The sequence below is a fragment of the Triturus cristatus genome, chromosome 4_2 (genome assembly GCF_964204655.1).
Source record: "Triturus cristatus chromosome 4_2, aTriCri1.1, whole genome shotgun sequence".
NCBI classification, from domain to species: domain Eukaryota; kingdom Metazoa; phylum Chordata; class Amphibia; order Caudata; family Salamandridae; genus Triturus; species Triturus cristatus.
The window spans coordinates 467,466,426-467,485,394 of record NC_140586.1 but is presented as its reverse complement, the minus strand read 5'-3'; the positions used below and the strand labels follow the sequence as shown (position 1 = coordinate 467,485,394).

Sequence of the window (18,969 nt, the reverse complement as noted above, 5' to 3'; positions counted from 1 at the left end):
CAGTTAAAAAGCGCAGAGGTCAAGCTCTAGGTCTTGAATTGTGATAAAATATAAAAGTGGGACCTCTAAGTATGATAAGATAAAAATATAATTTAGCCTAATAGCTTCATATCCATCCACCCCTTCCACAATGAACAGAAAATAAGCAAAAAGATAGAAAAAAGAAATAGAAACATTGCCATGTGATTGTGTTAACTAGTTAAGATTTAGGTTTATTCCTTAGGAGTGATACCATTGAACCAGTGTCTAGGAATTCAAAGAAAGTTTTAATAAAAACAAAAAAAAGCACAGAAACATGTATAAATATGTTACTGTTCCTCTATGTCTGACTGCTCCACTAAATTCTAAAAAGAAAAAATCTTCAAAAGTGGTGGTAATATTAAGAACGAAATATAAGGATCAGACCCAACATTAAGATTTCAGGATAGTTTATTCTTCCGTAGGTACAAATCCAATTTGTTCCATAATAGCTGGTTGTTACTATCAATTAGGTGTGAACCATTGAAAATGATATTTTCAACTTTACATGTGAAAACTTTCCATTTTTTCACAAAATAGAAAAAGTTGATGTGCGTTTGAATGAGAGTATAAATGTAAATATAAATAAACATAAATGTGCATATGAAAGTGAAATCCACTGTTGCATAGCATCACAAAGAAGAAAGAGAAGAAACAGACAAAAAAAACAGAAGTGAAATCATTGACCCAGAGCAAAGTCTGTTAATTTTGGATACCTCCAAATGTTATCACTGTTCTAGGCCACTGGAACACATCGTCCTTTGGTGTTGTATATGCTAGTGATGAATATTCCTTTTTCATAAGAAATGTCTCACTCAGCGGCGGCTCCTCTACTGAGGCAGTGATGTGTTTCCCTACTGCTCTATGAGCAGTTTAAAAAGGAAAAATAAAATAATAATAACGCAATGTTATTATCATTTTATTTTCCCGTACTGGCTTAGGTGCATGGCGGGGCTGAGCTGGTCAGAGCAGAGCCAGGGCAGGAGTGGTGGGAACTAGTTAAGTGTGTATGACGGTTTGACTGAACGTCTTGGGCTGGCAAAAGAGTCATGCGCACTTTGAATGTTCTCCACCAGCTGTATTGCACAGCCTGGGTGGAGAACATTCACAGGCTCATAGTTCCCGCCTGGACACTGAACCACGGCGCTCAGACTCGTCACGACGCTGCTAACAGCAGCATTGTGATTGGCTAGAGGAGCCTTTGTCCTTCCTGCTTCTTGCGTGTCGGCGACCGAAGAGGACCGAACAGCGATGCCCAGCCTGCAAGTAAGTGGATTTTTTTTATCTCCCCGCCAACCCTGTTATGCAGAAGCTACCACTGATTTCACTCAGAATTTATGTAATCAGGTGTGAATAATTCACTCAGTCACAATCTTTCTGGCTAGTTCTCTACTATAACTCAACAGATCTCACAAAAATCTATACATTTCCATGTAGTGAAAAATGACTTAACATTTACCTTTGATTACCATTACAAGAACACCAAAGAGAAAATGAAATGCCTGTTTAGAGACACATCAATGTTATATTTAGAGACAAATCACCTCTTTTGGGTTAATTTGTTATGAAACTTTCACACTGTTGCTTTTCTGAACAGTTTAAATCAATTGTTTATTCAAAGAACAACCATACTATGATTCATTGGTCAAGTTATATATTTGCTGCTTTCATTTTAATATTCTTGTTTTTACCTCGAAATTCATTATTTTTGTAAGGATGTAAGCATTGAAAGAAAAAACCAAAGAAGGTCTCAAAAAAAGATTCCTCTCAGTTATAGGCACTTTGCAAGTTATGAGCCATTCAGAGTTGATTACGCGATGAGGTCCAAAAAAATGTGCACCAATTTAAATAGACACACCTCTCGAACATATATAGATTAAACTGTAGAACTGTGTCCAGCCGCTGCTCGTGCAGGTAAGTGCGGTGGGGTGGTGGAGCCAGGTGGGAGGGGGGTTTTCGACAGACGATGGCGAGGGAAAATTAAATAATTTTTTCCCTCGTCATCATCCGTCAAAACACCCCCTCACCCAGCCCCACCGCCCCACCGCGCTACCCTGCATAGCTGATTGTGTCGTCTTCGCTAATTTTTCGTGCACAATTCTGCTTGGAAGAACGTCCATCATATGATAGCGCAATTGACTGAAGAAACCAGAAATCACTTCATGCTTTTCGATATATTCTGCAGATATTTCATGTACACAGCAATCAAAAAGTTATTTTCACTGTCATTACATATTAATAATAATAATAATAATAATAATGAATCTATCATACTTGAAGAGCAGCTTCCGTGCAAACGTCCGTACTTATGCAGTGCCTCTGGAGCAAGGATCCATAGGCCAGAACTGTCACTTTGTAGAGCGTGGGAGTGCGTAGAGCATTAACTTTACTCAGTAGCATCTGGGAATAAAGAAAAATGCAACCTTACTAAATTGATAGAACAAGCAGAGTAGGTAGTGACATGTCCACCGCTCCATTCCATCAATAAAAGCATTTTCTTAAGCACATTATTTGAATCTGGCCTGTAAATCCTCATTAAGAATTCCTGTCCGTCTTGAAACCCTGTTTTTTTATTGCTGAAAGAAACTGCACAAGTGCATAATGCAGCATATCATAAGAGTGTGTGTATTCAAATGAAATTACTGTGCAAAAATAAAGGACTTGTTCTTGAGGCTCGCTGATGTAGAGTTTGGTGGTTAATGAATATTTTCAATTATTGGATGAAATGCTAACTAAACAGTAGAAACTACTGGCATAATTTTCTGAACATTATCATCTTAGAGTGATGAAGGAAATGCTGCAGACGGATTCTTAGATGGATTCTAAGCTGAATGTAGTGCTTCCTTGAGAAATTGAATGGTGTTTCTTACCACGGATCTCTAAATCAAGTACTTAAAATATGTGTATGTATAATTTCATCAAACTACAACTTAACTAGGGCTTCGGTTTTATGGTATTTATTTCTTTGACATTTCTGTTGGAATGCATCCCTATTTATTTTGAGTTAGTGTGAAAACCGAAGCTGCAACAGGCATATTAACATGTTTAGTTAACCGTGTTTATTCACGTTTGAATGTCCAATAAGTTTTAGCCATTTACAGTATACTACAATAATATTAAATCATTGGCATTGTAGCACAGGTGTACTGCTGGGGAGGGAGAGTGGGCCTGGGAGAAGTGAAAAGAAAGGGAAGGAGGAGGCGAGGGAGGCGAAAGACTTCTGCCAAACGTGGGCATTTGTAGTTCTTGCCTATAACGCATTACCATACATTCATATTTGCATGTTTTTATGATTGCTGATGGATTTAGCAACAGAGCGATAACGTTCCCAAGGAGCAAACGTGTTCGGTGGCTACCGGTGTGCTGACAGTACTTGCCGTTGTTCGTTCCATGTTGACTTGTCAGGAACACTGAGCCGGCTCTCAAAATGCATTGCAGACACAGCAGCCTCCTTAGAACGTGAGTGTGAAATGCAGCGGAATGCGCACTTACCGATGTTACGCATATATCCCTGAGTGACTCAACCAATGCACACGGTACTTCTGGGACCACTTAGCCCCAAACCCGCTCTAGAGACCCCACCCAGCTTAAGTAAATGCCCTAGCAGATTTTACTAGAGACCGCAGCACACACAGACAGCCATGATAGACCTGACGCACACAGCCAGCTCTATCTACAACCTAAGCAGAGAAGAGGGGAAGAAGGGGGAAGGAGAGTGGGCCTGAGAGAAGAAAACAATTAAAGAGAGGCAAGGGAGGGAAAAGCTTCTGTTTGTGCATTTCTAGTTTTTGCCAATTTAGCATTGCTTAACATTCATTTGTGCACATTGTTATGATTGCTGATGGATTTAGCAACAGAACACCAATGACCCCAAGGCGCTTACTTTTGCAGTAGTTACCGGTATTCCTGACTATTTTTACCTTCTGACCTCCTGTTTTGCTGACTTTGTTTGTGCTGGCTTTAGGACGTGGGGCACTTTACCACTGCTAACCATCACTAAAGTGCAAGTGCCCTCTGCTTTAAACATAGTAACATTGGCTTATCCACAATTGTCATATTTAGTTCCCTTGTAAGTCCCCAGTAAAGTGCACTACATGTGCACAGGGTCTGCAAATTAAAGGCTCCTAGTGGGCTTGCGCAAAAACAACAGTTGATGGACAGAATGCAGAACAATGTTATACATTCACCCCAGTACAGAGATCTGGGCCTAAATCCATCGTTCTTTTGCTCACCATGCCATTCCAGTATGAACCCAGCCATATGCAAATGAGTCTTGACCCTGTGCCTCATGGGAACAGTTTAGCCCGAACTGGCAAGCCAGGTCCTCACTGGACTTGAAAACAAGCATCCTAGGACCGGTTTTGGGGTTTCACCCCTCTTCAGCCAGGATAGCTTGATTCCAGTGGCATGGAGAGCACGGGACTCACGTCTGAGCATACCCATCCCACTCGGGGTGACAAATGCAAAAACAACAGTTGATGGACAGAATGCAGAACAATGTCATACAGTCACCCCAGTACAGGACTCTGGGCCTAAATCCATCATTTTTTTGCTCAAATCTTTCTAGTATCCTCGAAGAAGTATCGAAAGAAATAGTGACAGTCACTAATGAATTAACCAACTCAATATCATCGGACGAATGGACCAAAGTCTTAGAAGACATAAATGAACAACTAACTAAACATTCACAGGAGATAAACGAAAGAAAGATTCGCAAGTTTCGGCGAGATACGGTCGACTAGAAACTTGGAGAGGTATAAAGCTGGGCTGAAATATACGCACGCAGGAGACAAAACAAACCCTATCACCAAGAAACTGATACCTCATCTTCAGGTTGTGACATGTCCAACAAACCAAGAGCTCAAAGATTTGAAGCAACCAGCGGATCTAGACAATCACCAACACCAAGAAACCATACAACACAACAAGAAGAATCTTCAACATCAGCATCAAACATATCCAAACCAACTTCAACTCCAGCGGAGCCTTTTTTAGAAATGGGTCAAACAGAAAGAGACGACCCCGGAGGGGAAAAAGACAAAGGAGCTCCAACCACCAGGAGTACCACAGCTACGACAAAGAAAGACAAAGGCAAGAAACAGACGCAACAAACTTAGTTATTAACATATCTCAATACAGCCTCAATGCATCTCAACTCAAATTACTTCAAAAGGTTACTTCATACGTTCCAACATCCTCAATAAACCAACTTGAACTAGAGATCAACCTTTTCAAATTTATGAGAAAACTCAGATTACGACACTTCTTCGACAACGTGGTACCAAACCAAAGAGCCAATGAACCGGACCAACTACTAGGATTAAGACCGCACAGCACATTTATGGCACCCATCAGCCATAAAACACTTGATACCTTTGAAAATCTCGTGCAATATGATTTGAAGAAAATCAATTATGAGAAAAAAAGAAGCAGTAACCTGACAAAAAAAGATCTTGGAATTCTTAAGAGCCTGGCCAACAATCCCAATATAACATGCACAAAAGCCGACAAAGGAGGAGCTATCGTAATTCTAGATATGTCTCATTATGAAAGGGAAGTAACTAAACACGTCATGGATCAAACTACTTGCATCAAACTCAACAGTAATCCAACCGAGTCATTCTTGAATCTGCCAAAAACAATTGTTGATAAAGCACACAACAACGGAACTATCAACGACAAAACCACGAAGTTTTTAATGCAGAACAATCCCAAAAGTCCCACATTGTACATGGTACCAAAAAATCACAAAGACTTGTACAACCCCCCCTTCAGACCAATCGTATCCACAAGAGGAAGTCTACATGAACCCATCGGTCAATTCCTCGACAAATGACTCCAACCAAGTGTTGCCAAAATGAAAACATACATAAAAGACACCACCGACTTCTTATCACAAATCAACAAACTCCAGATTGATCCTCAAGAAACTATCCTATTATGCACCATTGACGTTAAAACACTGTACACGTCAATCCCTCACAACCTCGGCATAGAAGCTATCGAACATGCCCTACTACATTCAAATGTCAATCAAGACATGCAACTTTTCTTAATGGAACTATTACATTTTACCCTTTTCCAGAGCTATTTCAAATGGAAAGAAGACTGGTTTCTACAAATGACTGGCACTTCTATGGGCAACTGTGCAGCGCCAGTGTATGCCAACCTGTTCATGGAGAAATTTGAAGAAGATCATATCATCGCAAAAGTCCCATGGAACATACATAACAGGATGTTTATTCGCTACATTGATGACATTTTCATCATTTGGAATGGACCAAAAAACACACTGACACAAGCCTTAAATGATTTAAACTCCATCAATGAACGTATACAATTTTCTTATGAAATACAGGACAAAACCATCTCCTATCTGGATGTGACCATCACCAATGTCGATAACATCCTACATACAGACCTTCACCGGAAAGCAACCTACCGCAACAACATTTTGCATTACACCAGCTTCCATCAAGAATCTCTCAAAAACCATTTACCATACTCACAAATACTCAGAGTCAAACGCACCGTCTCACAACTACAACTGGCCAATGAGAGGATATTGGAAATGATCACTCGTTTCAAACAAAGAGGATATCCCAATGAAACAATTGAACAAGCAACAAAACATTGTCAACAAAAAACGCGCAGTGATCTATTCCTAAAACCAACTTTAAAAACGACTGAACGGAATGTTCTAGTATCTAAATATTCCACTGTAAGCAACAACTTTAAAAAAATCATCAAACGACATTGGCCCATCTTAAAACTAGAACAAGACTTCAACAACATCTTCAATAAACTTCCGATTTTTGCATTCACAAGGAAAAAAATCTAGGTGAATTATTGAAAGTTAAAGAAGAAACAGCCAGCACAAGTCATAAAGGCACCCAACCATGTCACAACTGCAACAATTGTAACAGCATCATTCAAGGATCCTCTATCACACACCCACGGAAAGGACACAAAATTAAACTTTTTGTCACAGCCACCTGCGACACCACTAACGTGATCTATCTATTGAAATGCCCATGTGGATTAGCCTATATCGGAAAAACGGAACGCAAAATCAAAACAAGACTTAATGAACACAAATCCAATATTCGCACCCACAATACCAAATCTAACATTGCGATTCATTTCAACGAAAACCACCACAACATTAGCCAACTAAAATTTCTAATTTTGGAAACAGTGACAAAAAAAGAAGGCCGAGACAATAACAAACACTTACTACAACGCGAGAACTTTTGGATTAAGAAAATGGATTCTTTGAAACCATATGGCCTCAACGACCGTATGGAATACCTTTGTTATTTATAGAGATCATTATTTCATCTGTATAGTATGTCAATTTTATTATTTCATCTGTACAGTATGTCTATTTTATTGTTTCATATGCATATTCTCAGTATGTTCATCTAATCTTAGTCTTAAACACTCATCTAGACGATGATCCTACAACCCGTCAGTTAGAACTGACACACCACCTCTTCACTCATTCATAGATTGCATATCATACAAATTGTCATCCTAAAAAAATGTTTTTTAAACATTTTTTTCTTACAAACCACTATATTAATTACACACACCTGACAGTAGCATAATCTTACAAATACAGCAACATACATCTATTTACACCAATAAACATAGTTTAATTCGAAGAGCCAACAGCCACGAATGACATTTACCACACACGTTAGATTCAGAATAATTGTTCCCAACACAAGATGGCCACCAACTTAGTTGTTTTTTATAAACTACCCTTTTCTTCCAAATTCACTATATTAACAATACACACCTAATAGCAGCATCCTTTTACGAATGCAGCAACATATATTCATTTATACCAACAAACACAGTAGAGTTCGAGTGAGCTAACAGTTACATATGTTAGATTTAGAGCAACTGTTCCCAATACAACACGGCCACCATACACGTTAGATCTAGAGCAATTGTTCCCAAAACAAGATGGCCACCAACTTGTTTATCAGATACGAGCAACATCTACACACATTAATTTTTTTCATAATACTGGGTGACTAACACACCATAATATTAGGTAAATTAATACTTAATATACACAGTTACAACCAAGCTTTTCGTATTGAACCCAGTATATACACAGCATTAATGCAAATTCCAGCATGGCCGCCGAAAACATCGACGCAACGATACATTTTTTTCTTGTTTTGACTTTACGCTATTTATAGCAAGGTTCGAACACACGCTATTGACTTACACCAAGATAAGAAGAAGCACACACTAGTTCTCTACGAACTTGAAGTAAGTGTTTCGTTTTTATGTCTTTCCGTTTAAACTTACCAAACGCACGTTACACTTAGGTAGTCATTTGCGTAACTTGACATATACTATGAATATCACGTTGTAACAAACGCGTGAAAACTCTTTGACATTTAGGTGGTTATTTACGTAACTCGGCACATATTGTGAATATCACGTTACAACAAGCGTGTGGAAAATATTTAACATCTTTACCCGACTTCACGCAATGCTAACACACACAGTAGATATCACGTTAAAAACGCAACACCTTTTGAACATTCAATTCTTTCGTAAACTTTATTACACACGATAAACCATGCCTCCGCTTTCACAAGAAATGGCAAAACATCGACATATTACAAATTCCTAGTTCCTCCCTTCAAAACAACAATGCATTATGATTTTAGCCTTGCTTATAAACATAAAACAGTTGATAGTACCGTGATTATTTACTGTCATTAGCCTCCTCACTATGATTGCGTATTATCATTGTTTTTACAGATATGTCCCTGATGAAGGGTTCAATGAACCCGAAATGCATTGGACAAATAACAAACATTTGAATTACAAGATGTTTTGTTCAATTTCAAGTCGTTAATGAATGAAAGCATAAATGAGCAAACAAACACAGAGAAAAACTATGAATAAAATTGTGTGAAACCACATACAACGTGTAATTGAATCTGTATTACAAACTAGGTCTCCAACAGGAGATCCAACAGTGTGCCCAGGGGGACACATTCTAGTACGACTGTGCTGCTCTTCGTCATAATAACAATGGTTTTTGACCGAAACGTCACCCCAGGATCACCTAATAAAAACCTTATCCATACCTAAGCAACACTACAAAACGCGTATTACAAACCTGTTGTAGCGCGCACCGTACTTTACCTCATGGGAACAGTCCAGTCCGAACTGCCAAGCCAGATCCTCCCTGGACTGGAAACAAGCATCCTAGGACTGGTGAAACCCCGAAACCGGTCCTAGGATGCTTGTTTCCGGTCCAGGGAGGACCTGGCTTGGCAGTTTGGACTGGACTGTTCCCATGAGGCACAATGTCAAGACTGATTTGCACATAGCCAGGTCTAAACTGGGGTGGCATGTTGAGCAAAAGAATGATGGATATAGCCCAGATCTCTTGACTGGGGGTGAATGTTTTGATTTGTTCTGCATTCCGTCCATCAATTGTGTGTCTTTTGCTTTCTCGCTCTAAGAGCGCCAGGTATGCTCAGACGTGAGTCCTGGGCTCACTGTGCCACCGGAATCAAGCTAGCCTGGCTGAAGAGAGGTGAAACCCCGAAACCAGTCCTAGGATGCTTGTTTCCGGTTCAGGGAGGACCTGGCTTGGCAGTTCGGGCTGGACTGTTCCCATGAGGCACAGGGTCAAGACTGATTTGCATATCGCCAGGTCTAAACTGGGGTGGCATGGTGAGCAAAAGAATGATGGATATAACCCAGATCTCTTGACTGGGGGTGAATATTTTGATTTGTTCTGCATTCCGTCCATCAATTGTGTGTCTTTTGCTTTCTCGCTCTAAGAGCGCCAGGTATGCTCAGACGTGAGTCCTGGGCTCACCGTGCCACTGGAATCAAGCTATCCTGGCTGAAGAGGGGTGAAACCTCGAAACCGGTCCTAGGATGCTTGTTTCCGGTCCAGGGAGGACCTGTCTTGGCAGTTCGGGCTGGACTGTTCCCATGAGGCACAGGGTCAAGACTGATTTGCATATAGCCAGGTCTAAACTGGGGTGGCATGGTGAGCAAAAAAATGATGGATATAACCCAGATCTCTTGACTGGGGGTGAATGTTTTGAATTGTTCTGCATTCCGTCCATCAATTGTTTGTCTTTTGCCTAATGAGCTTGCAGCACTGATTGTGTCACCCACTTCAGAGTCCTTTCAACATGTCTCAGGCTTGCCATTGCAGCGCATGTGTGTGCAGTTTTAAACTACCATTTCGACCTTGTGAGTTAACCCTCCTGCCAGGCCCAAACACTCCTTTTCAATGTGTATGTCACCACTGAGGTCAGCCCTGGACACCCCAAGGGCAGAGTGCAGGGTATTTAAAAAGTAGGACATGTACTTTTAAGTTTTACATGTCCATGTAGTGAAAAATTCTTAAATTAATTTCTCACTACGGTAAGGCCTATCTTTCCCATAGGTTAACATTGAGGTTACCATATTACATCTTACAGATGTAATTTCCAATTAGGAAGAGATGGGACCCCCAGCTTTGATGTCTCTGTAATCACCATATAACCCAAAATTTTTGTGAAGTTGGATTTTAAATTGTAATTCTTAAAATGCCACTTTTAGAAAGTTGGCATTTTCATACTTTAGCCATTTGGTGACTTCTGCCTGTCTCTGAATACATGTCCAGAATAGGGGACAGCTGGTCTTTGTGCGTTCCCTTAGACAGCCCCACACACAAAGGGAGCATAGGTGTGACCGATAGGCCATCCATCTCCTGATGCAACTGCCAAAATCCATGCATCACCATCTTAGCACCACTCGGAACAGACTCATCTCCTTCGATGACGACTTATCACAGTGGCTGTGGGGATCGGAGGAAGTGCTTTGCCGTCTGCATTACACAACACTTATAGCTACTAGACTAGAGATTTTGTGTGGCATGAACCCGACGCATCCCCTAAATCCCAAGGATTGATGACAACGCATTGCCTCCTCTGCTCCTTGCATTGGACCTCCATCGAATACGCAAACAAGGTACTTTTGCAGAGGGACAAGGTTGGTAGGTGTATCTGACAAAGCTCCATCATGGTTAGACTGAACATTTGGATTTTACCCCGTCTAACGCAACGAGATAAGTCCGGTTAGAGCGTTATGCTTCTATGCCTTACATTTCAAGATATTTGTTTTAAATTCATAGCTCTGGTTATGCACATTGGATTTTTGTCATTGTGGTCTTGTTTTATTCATTAAATTAAGCTCTATATTTCTAACCTGATGTGTTATATTTTTTTGCAGTATCTTCACAGTTTTACTAATGCAAGGGCTGCACAAGTACTTTGCACATTGCCTCTTAAGTTAAGCATGACTGCTCTGTGCCAAATTACCAAAGGGTGAGCACAGATTAAGTTAGGGTGTGTATTTAACTTACCCTGACTAGCATTATTGCTCCTACCTGGACAGTGTGCATTCCTCTGCCAACCAGAAACCCAATTTCTAACAGGGTTTCTTTAAATCTGGGTGTCATGTATGATGTCATTTTGTTCTCCAATTTATTGTTCTAATCAATGGATCATTGGACAGAGCTATAAATAATTGGTCCTCTATCTAACTATGTGTTATTCTATCATACATGATTTAAGAAGGTAGAGTGGGCTAGTGTTAAAGCAGTAATTTGGCACCAGGACATTTATGTTTGATTTCCATTCTAGCATTTTTATTGAAGTTGTTTTTAAAGTTGCAGTTATAAACACATCTGTGCATTCTAACACCCTGAACATGGTGTCCTGCATTTTATGTTTATTATGCATGGTCTAAGTAAACAAACATTGCCAATTTCCATTTTGATTCCTTATCAAATAAATAATTTTGACCTGTCCCTAGTCCCTAGTTTCTTACAACTAAACCTTTTAACTAACTAAACCTGGAGACCAATGTTCTAGTCTTTTATTCTCCTCCTAAAAATACATTATGTTCCAGAGCAACTTTATTTCCCATTTCCTTACTCAATCTACTAATAACTTACGTTATTCCAAATAGGTCAACATCATTAATAAATGTAACATAATGCGGAAAAGATGATGCTTAGTTCAATTTACTGAAGGATTTTGTACTACATTTTTAAATGTTTATCTGAGAAATGAGCCTGCTCCTGCAAAATCTTAAGAAAATGCACCTTGTGGGGGATCAGTCGTTCTAAGTCTTTGGGAGTTCAATGTTTCATTGGGAGATGACTTTTTCCATCTATTTAATTGGGTACCAGTGGAATTAAAGACATGTCTTGGGTATTCAGAGGGCAATGTTATTAGAGTTGTGTTTATCAAAGCGAAAAACGAGCTGGACTGTGAATTCTGTCACAAATTTGGCCTCATGAACGAGCTTTTTTTGTCAGTATTGAGTAATGGTGTCAAATGTTTGACATTCAAAACTCAGGAATCGCCATGATTATGTCTTGGGTTTTATCAGTTGACAGCCATCTTTCCACATCTCTTATAACAAGCATTTACAATGCAATGGTCTCGGCATTGTTAAAGTTAGAGCTATTGGCACTGCTCATGACATTAATTTTGTTTATGTTTTTATTTTTAAAACATTTAAAGAAACGCCATTGTTATTTACAGTGTCAATAGCTTAATGTATCTCAAATGCGAGACCTATTGCATTTGCACCCACACACAGAGCCACACACACAAAGCCACCGACAAACACAGAGTGCATGTAAACAGTTCCAATTGCATTATTAGGGATTTTTAGGACTCACGGTGCTTCGGTGCAGCCCTATATACTAATAGGAACAGTCTGCGGATGTTTAGTGGAGAGTCTTTGGCTGAGTTGTTTATTTTGTCGTGTACTTCAGGAGTATTCCCTGCCCAGTGACAGGTCAAAAAGGTGGTCTAACGATCTCTGTTTCATCATAAAGCGCTCGAACCTTTGGGTAATGTCTATATGACTAAATAAATGTTGCCGCACGTTACATTTTTCTTTAATTGGGCTATGAATGGGTGAATTAATTCGTTTTAGTAAACGCCTCAGGTCGGTGACGCCGAATGCGATCCTTAGCACGTGTTCAATAATGGTGTGCGGTGTTTAACCCACCTCCCCGGCCCTTGCTGGCCTGCCTCGCGCGCGTGTGTCCACAGCTCACATACCAGACCAAGCGCCATGAATGGTCCTGCCCTCCCCGAAGCCTCCTGTGTCCCATTAGTTGAAAGTACACCGGGTGGGAGGGGCACGGCTCTGAAAAGCAACCCCCCAACTAAGCAGGCAGTCAGAGCCGACAGCTTGCCAAGGGGTTCCTGACTGCCTCCGGCTGCAGGAGGTGAGTACAGTCGGTATATTTTTTCGTTGCATAAAGTTAATGTTACATGCATTTTTAGAAGGGGTTAGCCAGCCGCCTAAACAATTTGGCGAGGCTTCTAGGTGGAAGAAAGGGGCCATAATGGGGTGACCCTGTTCAATATGCCTGCCGCCCTCTTGGTGTGGGGAAATAGATCCTGGTGCGCCTATGGAATGTGCACCCCTGGTGTTGTTACTAGAGAATCCCATGTCACCGGGACACCTTGTTTCCTCTTCGGGCCATAATTTGAGCAGATCGGTGCATTATGGGAGCTGTCGTTTATTTTCCGCCCAATTAAAGACATTTGAATAGTACAGCCAAAGGCAACAATTTGCATAAGGAACGCGCAGGACTCGAAAAGCAATGCCCCGTAGGACAGAGTCATCCAGTAACCCTAAAAAGCACAGGGACTTCCTGTGTTTTACTCGGATGTGCCCCTGTTCTTCACTGTGCGCATCCTGAGTCATGTGTCTGCTCTGTCTACGTGTGGAGCCATTATCCTGTTTACCATTACACAGTACTGTTTGGTGGATGTCATATGCAGCTAGGCCCCTGTTTCTTCTGCACGTGTTGTAGGGTGAGCGGTTCTGAGGTGTGTAATATCAATACCCATAAGTGATCGCTTCCACACCAGGGATCCGTGTCATATGTAGTCATGTTCATCACGTCAGAGGTACTTGAGTGCGTGTGTAAAACACACGCATGTCCCGGTTCATGCCTGCGCCTGTATGTTCGGTATGATCTGTACAATATGCAGCCATGCTCTTGTTTTTCGTGGTTTCAGCTCACTCTGCCTGACACTCAGACGGCGGGGTTGGTGACATATATACAGCAGACGCTTTGCTTTGGCTGAAGTTTGTGCTTCAATGAAATAATTTAATGATTTTTTTAAACACCACACGCACTTGGGAGGCAGAACCCCTAGAAGGAAGTGAGACTCCAGCTCGATATATATTGTTTGGGACGGGAACTTCAAACGTGCGAATTCTGTTTGTGTTTGGGCCAAAGACGCAACAACGCTGTAATGTCTTCAGTATGGCGCGGGGCTGGAGGGGGCTTGTCTGCACGTTTTATGCATACCTTCTCAGGCATAACAAGTTGTAAAAGTGCCCCCTGTTGCTGCAGGCCAAAGGGGACATATGCAAACACTTTAACACACACAACTCCTGCCAGGCTGAAATATATGGCTCTTTGTAGAGTGGGCCCTTGTGAACTTGGTCTTGCTAAAATGCGTCATTGAGCCACAAACTGTTAGAACATTCCTTGTTTTTTTATTTTTTTTAGAAAGATTAGAAATGCCTGGCGCTTTTCCCTGTCGCACATAGAAGGGCAATTACTTTGGCCGGCACGGTAATGGCAATGCGAGCGGTCCTTGTCAACATGAAGAGGCCTGCCTGCTTACATTCCAGTCTGACGCCATGTCACTCACTGACACCGGAAGACGGAAGGCGTGCTTACAAACAAGGGACACCCTCACTGTACACGTAGAAAAACACGGGAACGTGAAGCTGTCACTAACCATAAACCATTAATAGTAAAATAAATTGCCGTTAAAAAGTCCATTTTTGAGGCCGAGATGACCACGGTAGCCAGCATGACGTGACCAGCCCTGTCCTGTTGCACGCATCCTGCTCACAGGTCTGAAGATAAGTTTAGCTGGAAAGAGGGTTGTTGCTCCCCCGGGAGGGTTGTTGCTCCCCCGGGAGAATGATTTACGGGCTTTCCTTAAGTTGGAGTCTCAAATGTTCCCATAATGATTCTGTGAAACTCATTATTGGCTTGTGTTCCAGAAGTACTGCAGGTCTGTCTGTTACAGACGAACGCTAACTGTCGATGATTGGGGCCAGTTACTAGCCTTTGTTATTGACTGGATTTGCCTAGGAATTGGTTGGTTGGTAACTAATTGCCTGCTTCAAAAGCAAAGATTTTCGTCAGTGCTTCCTGGATGGCTCAAGTGATCTCAACAAGTGATCTCAACAATGGGCACTAGCAATTGAATGCAGTGATCTGTGGGTCACAGGTTCGAATCCCAGCAAGACAAAATGAGCATTCTAGCCTTTCGAAGTTGGTTAGTTGAGTACCACATACTGGGTCATACTGGGTCATAGTAACATCAGTTATTTACATGGGAAAGTTTCTGATGAATCCGCAGATGTGGATTTTCATTCCGCCCAGGCTTACGTGTTGAGCTTGAAATGGTTTCCATTTCAGGGTGCTGGCCAATTCGTAGAAAGCAGTCCGTGGCGTGCGCTTCACTTACCTGGGCAAAATGAACCTCCTCGGAGTTGCAAGCGCGCGTTTGAGTGCAGGTAAGATTTGCGTAATTAATCTATTTTCATGTGTGGAGCCAACAGCAGGGGGAGAGGACGCCAGGAACACCGCCGCCTTTCTCCGAGGCAGAGCAAATATGCCTCGGAGAAACGCAGCGTCGTTTTCGGATTCGGGGGCGTGTTTGTCTTTTCTCTCCTCCAGCCATTGGCTGGAGGAGAGAATGAGACTTTCTTTAAAAAACACGCCCCCCGATCCGAAAAGGACGGGGCATGATTGGAGTGACGGGACCTCTTCTCCAATGGCTGGCCAGCATTTACTAGGCCAGCCAATGGAGAACAGGGGAGAAGAGGGGCGGGTGCAAGCCCCTCTTCTCAGAGTCATTAAATCTCGGAGCGAGACTGCGCAAGCGCAGCCTTCGCAGCCGAGACCTAAAAAAGGATTCATAGGGAGCATCATTACCAGACTATCATTTGAAGACAAAATGTTAAAGCTTTTATACATCTGCTCACTGATGATTCACATCTGTGAGAAAGCACTGACAATGCTGGACTGCTGTTTCTGGCTCGAACAAAATAAAGCAGCATCTTAGGCTGCAGTATCTCACAGCATTCTGTTTAGTCTTTGTAGTATAGGAGTACCCTTCAACCCTGTTCTGCACGCAGCAATTGCACAAGAAATCTACCCTTATTAAACAGTAGAGCCTTTTTTGCTAAACACAAATAAACCCTTCTAAAGTCCCAGTTCTGATAAAGAGTTGAAAATGTACTCTCCTATGTTTACTCCTAACATAACATTTACATTTACGTTTTTATTAAATTCACAGAGAATTCGAAAAGTATTACTGGAATTCCTTTGCAATTTCCAATTTCCTTTCTTCTCAAAGGCATTGTTGATGTTAAAAGTGTTACATGGGTGCACTTAAAGATGCATATAATGTAGAATACGTTTTAACCCTTCCCTTGCAAGGGTAATTCCCCCGCGGTGCGGGGGGTGGGGGGGCCGCGGCGCCGCTGTGCTTGTGACGAGCTCAGCTCATCATGACTCACAGTGGCGCTGTGCTCATGACGAGCTGAGCTCGTCACGACCCAGCCCACTGATTAATTCTCCCGCACAGGCGGGGAATTAATCACGCGTGGGCGGGCCACGACCGTTATTACGAGCTCAGCTCGTCATGAGCACAGCTCCACTGTGACTCATGACGAGCTGAGCCCGTCATGAGCACTCAACAGGTTAAGGATGTTCTCTGGATGCACTCTGGATACAGAATGATCTCTGGATAGAGACAGATCTCATGGCCTTGACAGGAGCTACACTACCACTGTCCCTCAGGATTGTGCCTTCCTAATGATTATGATTCATTATTTTTGTGAGTGCTCACTTACATCTAAAGTGGAGTTGGTGGCAACTTGTAGAGTTTTACTCAAAGGAATGCCGCGGAGGTACAGAAAAACTCGGTGAGATTCTGTGGAATTCTGCCAACGGATGAAAAATATGCAGCTCACACTAATTTAGAGCCGATAGGGCGAGCGGCGCTGAAAATATGCACAAACTGCACCATGAGTTGTGCAACATTGAGAGGCTATTCAAGTTGATTTTGCTGGCACTCCAATATAAAATCTACTCGAGCTGCAGCAAATCTCGTCGAATGGCAGCCCTCTGACCACGACTGCTCGTGAACACCGGTGACTGCCCACATTAAAAAAGTGGCTCTAGGGTATGCCAAATCTCACTTGCATTCACCAGCTCACATATTTTGGAGCCTCGATGGAGAAACATTCTGCCACACCGACTGGCGGAATTTGTCCAGAACTCCGTCTTAAAGAGTAAAGCAGAGTGGTAAAAATTCTGTGGCCACAGCAGAATATTTCTCCGTCTCCTATTCCAAAGGCATCAGATGACTTGGAAAGCTGGCTCTCCATCATTATGACCGGAATAACCTCCACAAACTTTCACAGCATAAGAGTGTAACATCACATGTGAGTAAATCTCGGCGAGAGCAAATTCATATTTTGAGAATACAAAAAGCAAATCTACTTCCTTATAAAAAGCCTTTCCTGCAACCAAGGTGCACAAAGGGATTTCAGAATCAGGACTCACATATTATGTTTGCATTATTAAATTACAAAGAAATTGTACTGTGATTTAATTATGTACTACTTACAGTGCCATTTTCTGGGTCATCACCATGCTGTAAGGCACTACTTACAGTGCCATTTCATGGGTCAGTACCTTGCCTAAAATGAACAGAGCTACAAAGTTAAACGGCCTGGCTGACAAATTGCAACATAACATTTGTAAGAAAACAACAAGGCCTCTGTTTCAAAGGGAAAAAGTACAAAAGGTTTCCACGCTTACAGACTATCAAACCATTAACACGATGAAAAATACTTAAGCTATTTTCGTTTCTTGGGCGCAGTATGTGGCTCTATGCATTGCCTCTCCGGTTTTAACTTCAGGTCCCAACTCATTTTGCAGTTATTGATTCTAACTGTGTTTTTTACTGTTGCTTAAGGAATGAATAGTACATAATGCTTGATGTTTGCTTGTTATAGCTCTCTGGTTTACTGAACTGTTGGAGAAAGATTAGGTTCTGTGAATGCTTACCGCCGCTTCCGCCACCGCCTCGTGATCAGCTTTAATTAAATGTAAGCCCACGAGCACCGCCTGGGCTGCTTCGGATTCAGTGAGCTCGGCTCTTTCGATGTAATGTCTCAGGAACTTTAGGGCCGTAGGATTGCCAATTGCCGGAACGGCGTCCAAAATCCAACGTCTGCATAAAAAGAAAAGAAGGAATTACCTTCATTGCATTTTTATTCTTGCGGAACAAAATGTACAGTCCTCAAAAATACAAAAGGGCTCTTCGGGGTTTTATCAAATATGTGAATGCGTTATCAGAGTGAATCGCTACTGTCCTGTGCTGCTCAGAACTCTAAAATGGTAAATGAAGTCACTGGAGCATTTTAAATAGTCCTGATGGATTCATAAACTTTGTCTTTAAATTGGTTTATATGGAAAGGATTAATTAGGTGGTTAGGAAACACAGGACTGGTCTTAAATAGAACAAATGAACAGAATTTATGCTAAAAGAAAGTGTGAGAAACCGACAGGAAGAGGCAAGGAGGGGACTGCCAAACCTCAAAACCAGATATTTAATGCCAGATAATAGCTTTGTTACTTACCAATAATCTTCATTACCCTCAGTTTTTCTATCATATAGGGCTCTTAGTTCAACTCGCCCTTTTTGCAGTCATTACTAAGCAAAGAGTGTTACCAATCTCTAAAACAGGAAAAAAAACAGGAATATTTTAATTGATGCCTCTCACCCTAAGCTGTGTGCTATAATAAGGAAGCATTCCCCCAGCACTTCC

The 18,969-nt window shown here is 41.6% G+C and overlaps 1 protein-coding gene across 4 annotated transcripts in view; it reads right to left on the bottom strand.

The window, feature by feature from the left end:
- The window catches only part of LOC146834561 (vitellogenin-1-like), a 977,187-nt gene that overhangs the window by 750,056 nt on the left and 208,162 nt on the right, over positions 1 to 18,969 (bottom strand). For all 4 annotated transcript variants that reach the window (XM_085601961.1, XM_085601964.1, XM_085601963.1 and 1 more), the window contains 2 exons: positions 18,206 to 18,371; positions 2,293 to 2,418 (listed from right to left, as the gene is read on the bottom strand). In XM_085601961.1, the coding sequence (XP_085458087.1) occupies positions 2,293 to 2,418; positions 18,206 to 18,371 (292 nt within the window). The remainder of the gene's footprint in view (positions 1 to 2,292; positions 2,419 to 18,205; positions 18,372 to 18,969) is intronic.